The 8,361-nt window shown below is 35.4% G+C and overlaps 2 protein-coding genes across 3 annotated transcripts in view; one reads left to right on the top strand and one right to left on the bottom strand.

The window, feature by feature from the left end:
* The first annotated feature begins 573 nt into the window (after positions 1-573).
* sash3 (SAM and SH3 domain containing 3) lies at positions 574-7,924 on the top strand. Of its 2 annotated transcripts, none has more exons than XM_043256893.1 (8): positions 574-867; positions 2,945-3,037; positions 4,254-4,385; positions 4,980-5,124; positions 5,210-5,361; positions 6,200-6,412; positions 6,505-6,649; positions 6,734-7,924. In XM_043256893.1, the coding sequence occupies exons 1-8, from the start codon at positions 805-807 to the stop codon at positions 6,952-6,954; spliced, it is 1,164 nt and encodes a 387-aa protein (XP_043112828.1). In that variant the 5' UTR covers positions 574-804; the 3' UTR covers positions 6,955-7,924. The 2 variants fall into 2 exon arrangements, with proteins under 2 accessions (XP_043112828.1, XP_043112827.1); XM_043256892.1 differs by having other exon boundaries at positions 577-867; positions 4,251-4,385.
* The window catches only part of zdhhc9 (zinc finger DHHC-type palmitoyltransferase 9), a 24,302-nt gene continuing 23,617 nt past the window's right edge, over positions 7,677-8,361 (bottom strand). The window contains exon 9 of the mRNA XM_043256895.1: positions 7,677-8,361. This exon is cut by the window's right edge and continues 1,514 nt beyond it. The gene's annotated coding sequence lies outside the window, so the exon portion shown is untranslated.

Raw genomic sequence — 8,361 nt, 5'->3', positions numbered from 1 at the left:
TTAAAACATTACAATATTTAAATGTTCTACTTATTTTTTAAATATGTCTAAGTTTATAAGTACTATATATATATATATATATATATATATATATATATATATATATATATATATATATATATATATTTATTAGTACTTCAAATTCTATATTTGAAATGTATGTTTAATTATGTATTAGTAATATGTATATGTATTGGAATATTTAAATGTTTTAAATTAAAGTTATAAAAAAAATTTATCAGTAAGTACTTGTCTGCACTAATAGGCTTGTGGGCAGTGCACCAATATATAGTGCTATTGCGCCCTGGATGTAGCATGCGGACTATATATATATATATATAAATGTGTGTGTGCGTGTTTGCGTTTTTATTTATTTGTACATGATAAATATACACAGTGCTTTAATAAATCTTCATCCTGAGAAATTTTCGTGTTCTGTATCCCTGATTATATAAATAACTATTAATTTGGCTTTTTGGTTTTGTTTAGTTTTTTTTTTTTTAATCTTTTTATCTCTGGTTTGGTTTTTTGTATGAACCATGGATATGAACCATTTCAACTAAAACCACCTCTTAAAAAAAGAAGTTCCTGTCTAGTCATGTGACTTCCTCAAGCGCTTAGTTCTCCACTCTGATCGGAGAACAACTTTTCTTCTGCCTCTTCCTCCTCTGGTGGCTTTTGTCTCTCTGTCAGTGGCACTGTGGCAGTAAGACCGACATTTAGTTTAGCACAGCCAAGAGTCACGCTGCCACAGCTATAGTTGTGGTCTTCAGGAGAATATTGCTCACCCACTGCTGGATCAAGATGCTACGACGGAAACCATCCAACGCATCTGAAAAGGAGCAGGCCCAGGTGCAAAAGAAGAAGGTAGGAGTTATTAAGTGAATTAAATGTGCATGTGCGTCCCTGTTTTGAACAATTACAGCCAAACTAGAAATGATGGAAGTTTTCTTCTGAAGGTCTTCAAAGAAACATGCATAATGTTGTTTTTAAAAAGCAAAGGGTAAATTAAACAAATGCATTGTACCATGTGTTTTCTACCATGACTGTTTAATCACCTGCACTCAGAGAGGATTTTTGGATTGTTTTCATTCATCAGTATGAATAATAGTCGTATTGTAATATGCCCTGTTTGACTTCAGACCTGTAAGAACTGAAACTCTATGATTTTTTTGGGGTAAAATGCATGGCTGTGCAGCAGTTTCTGTAGAGAGACACCAGACCATACCACACATCCTGAAGCAGTTCGTACATCATCAGAGCAAAGCATCCAAACACAGCTCCTCAATTCAGTGACATTTTCACGTCTTCACAGCCCGCTTTTCTTCTCAATCAGCGGTTAACTGCTTCTGCAGCGTTACTCTTATTTTCCATTTGATTCACATCTTGCATGTAACAACCCAACAGTTTCGATATTTCTCTTCTGTGAAACTGCAGGTGCTTTGTAAACGCCTCGGGAACCCAAGCAAATCGAGATCTGAAAATCCTGCTCTTGTGCTTTACGGTTATTTTGATGTCTTTTATTTACATGTCTTAACCATTGCCTTTCTCATATCCTTGTCCGCAGTAAAGGATGTTGCATAGAGTTGACATGCATTGCCCTGGTGGAAATGAAAATACTTTTCCACATCATCTCAAACGTTGCAGTTTCCTCTTTGGTCATGCATTTGATTATGGGTAATCATTTCAGCCGAGAACTGTCAAAAATATATTTCAACATCTAATGATGATGCACGATGTTGTCGCTGTGTGACGGGAAATTTATACACACTCAGAAATAAAAGTACAAATGCTGTCACTGGGGCGGTATCTCTATTCAAAAGATACACTTTTGGACCTATTAGGTTTAAATATGTACCCTTTAAGTAACTTTAAGTTTCCAAAATGCACCCTTTAGGTACAAACATGTACCTTTTGAAGAGGTACCGCCTCAGTGACTGCCTTTGTATCTTTATTTCTAAGAGTATAGGGAACAACCGGCTGAACAATCTCTCTGCATGTAGTTGGCTTAGCAGATTGCAGTATGTGGTGTGTTGTCTAGATAGTGCACAGCTCTGCAGGGATTGGCTGCGTGTTGACTGTGACATACCCATTTCCTGTGCTAAAATAAAGTGGCACAGTGAAAGGCTGCGATAAGAGAAAAATGTCAAATTGGAACAAAGATCCAAAACTGCCCGCAAAACCAACACTGAATGACTAGCATTAATTAAAAAAAAAAGGTTTCTTAGTTTTGAATGAATCTACTCACACTTTGCAATTCAGTGTCTTTTAAAGTTTAAATGCAGTACCAATGAGCATCATGTGATATGGAATTACTTTATCATATAGATCAGCGGTGCACACACCATAGCTGATTATGATCTTGAGAACAACAGAATAAAACCAAATTTTGTAATGTAATTATAATTTATGTTTAGTCCGATGGCCCTCGATTAAATTGAGTTTTGGACCCTACGTATCAGAAACATTCGATTGAAACATTGTTATTACTGTTGTAATAAATTACATTGAGAAGTTACATCTACAAAGAGTCACTAATGTGTGAAAGCTTGTTTTTTGTGAACGGTTCAAAGGTACTAAAACACTCATGAGTTGAAGCAGGCGTTATCCATTCTTATAATTTAATCTGGTCCATGGATCTGAAAGGGATCATGTGGATTCTTCAGATCAAATGATACTCTAGAGGCCTGATAATGCTTCCAAATATTGATCAGGATATATGCTTGTGGAATTGCACTAACATTTAATGGCCATTATAACATGAGCTATCTGTTAAAGTAAACTGGATTTCTTCGTGATGCACAGAGATTACATTTCCTCAGCGTAATGTTGGATGACTCTGCATTGGGTCAGGAGTCATGGCAATCTATGAGTCTATATCTGATCACTGTACTGTATGGTGACTTTGATTAGTTTGTGATGAGAAACTGTTGTGTGTTTACAGCTGACTCTGCAAAGGTCCAGCAGCTTCAAAGACTTTATGAAGCCAAAGCCGTCATCACCTGTAGTGAGCTGTGAGGCTACTCTGGATGAATCGGTACTTGCAGTCATTTACACACCTCCCTAGAGCTTGAGAATGATGAAAGGATGATTTGAAAGCCACATAGTTTTAAAAAACTTAAGACAGGATGTCATACTTTTAAGAGCCACCCAAGCAGAGAGCCTGCTTAGCCTTCTGTCTGCTTTTCAGAGAAATTGTGCTATTTTATGCAGAGCAACAGTGATGTATTTATGCACATTTATATTAATATTTAAAGAGTTTATTTTCAAAAACAGATAACTTCAGATAAACTTTTTCTTCATTTTCATGAATTATGCTTTTTTATTGTGTTACTTAGCTGTATTTTTTTGTTATTATTCTTTAATCAAAACAATACAACTGCAGTTTGATTGATATTAATTGAAACACAGGATTTAAAAAAGCATGTTTTTTAATAAAAAAAGGAATAAATCACAGGAATAAATTACATTCTGACATATATTCAAATAGATTTTTTTTTTTTATTATAACAATATTGTAAAAACTGTGCTTATAATTAACTAATTACAGCCTTGGTGATAATAAGAGACTTCTTTTTAAACATTTCTAATTAAATTATTTCAAAATTATTTAATAATTGAATAAATATGAATATATTTTTTGGCTGATAAAACTCTCTGTTCAGTATCGAAAGCGTTGACTGGTAAAGGATAGTTCTAAACACAAAGGTAACGTAACAGACAGATGTAAAATCCCCTTGACGTCGACAGGTACTTTTGTTGTTTTGTCTGTGCCTTTGATAACAGCACATGTTGTCCTGAAAGGAAGAGCCTGTGACATTTCTGTCAGAGCTCAGAGAGGAGGAGTCACACTATGGGTAGTGACAAAAAAACCACTGTCAGAAACTTTACTAGAAATCCTCACTTTAAACTAACACTGTTCATAATGAGGTTATGCCAAAAACAAATAAACGCTGATTCAGCTCGGCCAGGGCAAACCTCTGAACATAACTTGACACAGTCCAAATGGGTTAGAAAAAACACATCAGAGTTCTGCCATCAGGAATTAAAAGCTCAAAGGTTCCTTGAGGTAAATCGAGGCAAGAAGTCTGTCTCAGGTCTAAGAGGGCCAGCAGCATAGCAACAGTTATTCATTGCCTGTAGATCTTTTTAGACAAGAGGAAGTTTGATGAGTCGAGAGGACAAAATTAGCAGCTGAATAAGTGCACAAAAACAATAATAATAAAAAAATTATGCTAAATTTCTTTCAGCAGTTTGAGAGTGCACCACCGGAGGATACAGGGAAAAGTAACGGGAAACTGGGAAAGAAGTGGAGAAATGTCATATCTCGCACAATGACTCGTAAAACCTCCAAGATGGTTCAGAAAGCCCTTGCGGAGGAGGGGGTGAGTTGAAAGCACAAGTCTAAAGTAATAATGAACACTTATTAACCTTGGTCAATGTTGATTGCTACATAAAATATTTGTATCATTTAGTATTTAGTACTTAGTATTTCCGCATCCACTTTATGAATTATATAAAACATAAATTATTTAGATTTATTATTACAAATGAATCATTTTACAGCATTTATTAATACTTATTATTTAATGATAGTTAATGATACATTGATAGTACATTGATAAAAATAAACTAATTTAACCTATTGTAAAATGTTACATTTGAAATCCTGTTAAATTCCATAAATATTGCTATAAATGTTTATTTTATTTTAGCAGTTTAATAGGTATATTTTCATGAGTAAAGTGACATACTATCTAAAAAAGCAGTTCATATAAGAGATTTGACTGATTTTTATTTTAAGCTAACATACTAGCAGCCTATCTAACAGATTGAATTTGTCTCCCCCATGTGGATGACATTAGAACATTTCATACAGTCTGCGCTCTTAAAATGCTTCCAGCAATTTAATGCTAGGTCACAAAGACGTTCGTGAGGATACGGATTAAAACGAACTTTTAATTACGTTACGATTTCAGAATGAGAGTGGGGAGGATGGCTCTATGTCTCCCATGTCTCCAAACGACTGGACGCCAGATCTCACTGCTGGGAACAGAACGTCTGTGTGCTCCAACAGCTCAGAGGACACGATACACAGCCCTCTGTCACGCCAGCTCTCTGGATGTAAGCCAGCTCAGCCCGGCACGATATGAAGCTGAAGCGAGATCATGAGGCTGATCGATTTTTTTTTTTTTTTCATGATGTGCAGGTGGTGACAGACAGAGTCTGGACAGTGGCTTCAGCCAGAGAGACAGTATGAGACTGGAGGACAGCACCTACACGGGACCCTTCTGTGGCAGAGCCCTCGTCCACACTGACTTCACCCCCAGCCCCTACGACATCGAATCCCTCAAACTACAGGTCAGCCTTTAAAAAAGTGCATTAACTGTTCTGTTTAGGTATTCCGCTCTTTTCTTAGTTGTTTAAATACACATTTAATATTTTTGAATTTCATTAATATTTATGAATTTCTATTGGTTCTTTTCATTGTTGTTTATATTATGTATATTTTATGATTATGTGGTATTTTTAAAATCCTTTTAATGTAAAGAACTTATTACTATTGTGCAAGAAAATAGGATATTGATACACTATTATAGTTTTTATTTTTATTTCTTATATATTCTATTTTTATTTATATTTTATTTTTATTTTTATGTTTGTTTTAGTATTTACGTTTTAGTCATTTTGTTTTGTTTTTGCCATTTTTGTTTTTTATGTCTCTATATAGACATCTATGTAGTTTTAGTTATTTTAGAACTTCAAGGTTAATCTAAATGTAAATGTAAATTGTTCCCTTGGCAGCTGAATGAAATAATATAAGGGTTTTTTTTATGTTTATTCATATTCATATTCATATTAAGTAGTCATTTTTTTAAACTTTAATAACCCTGGTATAAAATGTGAAATTTAAATAAAATTGCCTTGCTTTTTGTGTTACTCAGGAGGAGTCATTTTGAGGAATTGTACTCTTAATAAAACAACAAAAAAATTCATTACAAAGGCAATTGCTTTCGAGAAAGCTTCAAAAGTTCTGTAAGAGTATCAAAAAGTAGTCGATAAAATGTGTATGCTTTATGTAAAGCATACACATTTTAAATAATGACAGAATTTTGGGTGTAACAAATTTTTAGAAATATTTGCATGCTGCATGTGTATTGTACTGACATTGCACTCTGACATCTTTCAAAACAAACAGAAAGGAGACATCATCCAGATAATAGAGAAGCCACCAGTAGGCACCTGGACTGGTAAACTCAACAACAAGGTGGGCTCCTTTAAATTCATCTACGTCACAATATTACCAGAAGAAGACACACCACCAAAGAGGAAACGATGCCAGAGTCAAGGACGCAAGAACAAGCCCAAACCACAAACCTTGGAGGAAGTTCTGGAGAGAATAGGCCTAACTGTAAGCCTCAAGTTACTTTTTTTTTTAAAACGTGTGGCTATTACATCATAGCACAATAGGATCCACTCTGACTGATTGCATTGTTTGTTCAGGAGCTGGGATCTCTCCTGTCCATGCACGGCTTCCAGAGTTTGGAGGATTTCAGTGGTCTGAAGGAGTCCCACCTGAACGAATTAAACATTACAGATCCCGAGCAACGTGTGAAGATACTGAAAGCAACAGAACTGCTTCATGACTGTAAGTCCGCTAAAGAGCCACTGAGTCTAGCCTTTTTACATTACATATTTATCATTAACATCCACTAACATCCGTTCTCTTCAGCGGAGGATGAATCCGATGCAGAGGAGCAAAAGACTGAAATGCCACGGGACTCGGGTTGTTACGAGAGCACGGAGAACCTGGTAAACGGACGTGAGGAGCCCCAGCTGGAATCCCAACCGGAGCCAGAGACTGATCCGGACACGGAAACAAAGCTCAATGCAATTCAGGAACAACTGGAGGAGATGAAGGTGGAGGAGAGTCCTGAGAGCCAAACCGATTGAAGCCACCAGAATGTTCTTTTGAGCCTTCTCCTTTGAAACTCTGATTGAGAGTATGCCATATCCATGTGCTGGATTAAATTCATGAACAAAATAAAAAACTTTAACATGCACAGCCCGTACAGAAGCCCATAGGTCTTCTTAGAAGATGGCATTGTGATCTTGAAGGTACCATCATTTGTTCTCTCTGAGACTATTGTTCAGAAAGACCCCACTGAAACAATGTTTTCTGGATTTTGAAAAACTGTGTGAAATGATAATCCATGGATTAAACCTACGGCTATGTTATTACATCTTAAAATAATGCTTGTGCCAAAAACATTGATTTTACTCATCTTAGGTTGAATATTTAAGCCATCTTTTTCGGGTAAAGCATTGATGCATTGTATGAATGACCTAACTGTGATTCTCTGATATCTGAGAAGTTTCTCATAGCCATTTTATTTACTACTGTTCTACGGTTTCTGCCAGAATGAATGTACAGAGTAACACAACTAGTGCGCTCAAAAATGTTGTGTTTTTTTTCCCATCAGGCGTATGAAAGAGGAAAAGCACATTTAGTTTTATTCTTTGGTTCCTGTTTATGGTAATATTTGTTGCTTTCAAAGTCATTGTTGTTTTGATTGTATTCCGTTTTAGCCTTCCGTTTGTCATGTATGCTGTACTTTCAGTTTTTTTGTCTGCGTTTAAAAAAAAAACTATTTTGAAACTACACCACAAAGAGATTGTAATAATACCATATAATTTAATGAACATACATATACACACAATTTCATAAAGTAGAAAGTGGAGAGTATGAGGATATACATGATCACAGTGTTATTACCAAGCAAAGTGAACATAATTCGTGATGACGTATAATGTGTACGTTATGCATCATATCCAAATATCTAGAGCAGACCATCTTTTGCTAATATTCCAAACTTCTACATTACACTGACTTGGCATTAAAGTTTGATTTTGTTGCTCCTCATTTGGTAAATTTGTATATTATGACACATTTCGTGATAAAATTGTGGGTTTGATTCGGCGCAATTTTAAGCACATTCCCATATACCTTCAGGCTAGCAAATGAATATTCACATCCTCTTCCATACACACACACACACACACAATCATCACAACTGTTTAAGCCATAGTACTCACAAAAATCCCATCTGCTATAAATTAAATATGATTTGATAGAAGCACATTCTGTTGGTTTCTGAAGAACTCCTTTTCTGTAAATATAAGACTTTTACATCAGTAAAGGAAATAATCAAACAAAATCAATCTCATAAACATTCCAGCTTATATACTTGAAACTGCTGTAAGATGGCACTGAACTGGCAACATTATAAAGCTGGCTCTTCCGAATGAATCAAATTCAAATTCTTGGTTTACGTCCACATAGCAATACTGCCCCTGCTT

The sequence above is a fragment of the Puntigrus tetrazona genome, chromosome 14, assembly GCF_018831695.1.
Source record: "Puntigrus tetrazona isolate hp1 chromosome 14, ASM1883169v1, whole genome shotgun sequence".
Lineage (NCBI taxonomy): Eukaryota > Metazoa > Chordata > Actinopteri > Cypriniformes > Cyprinidae > Puntigrus > Puntigrus tetrazona.
Note: the sequence above shows the minus strand (reverse complement) of the source record. Positions and strands in the feature narration are given on the sequence as shown.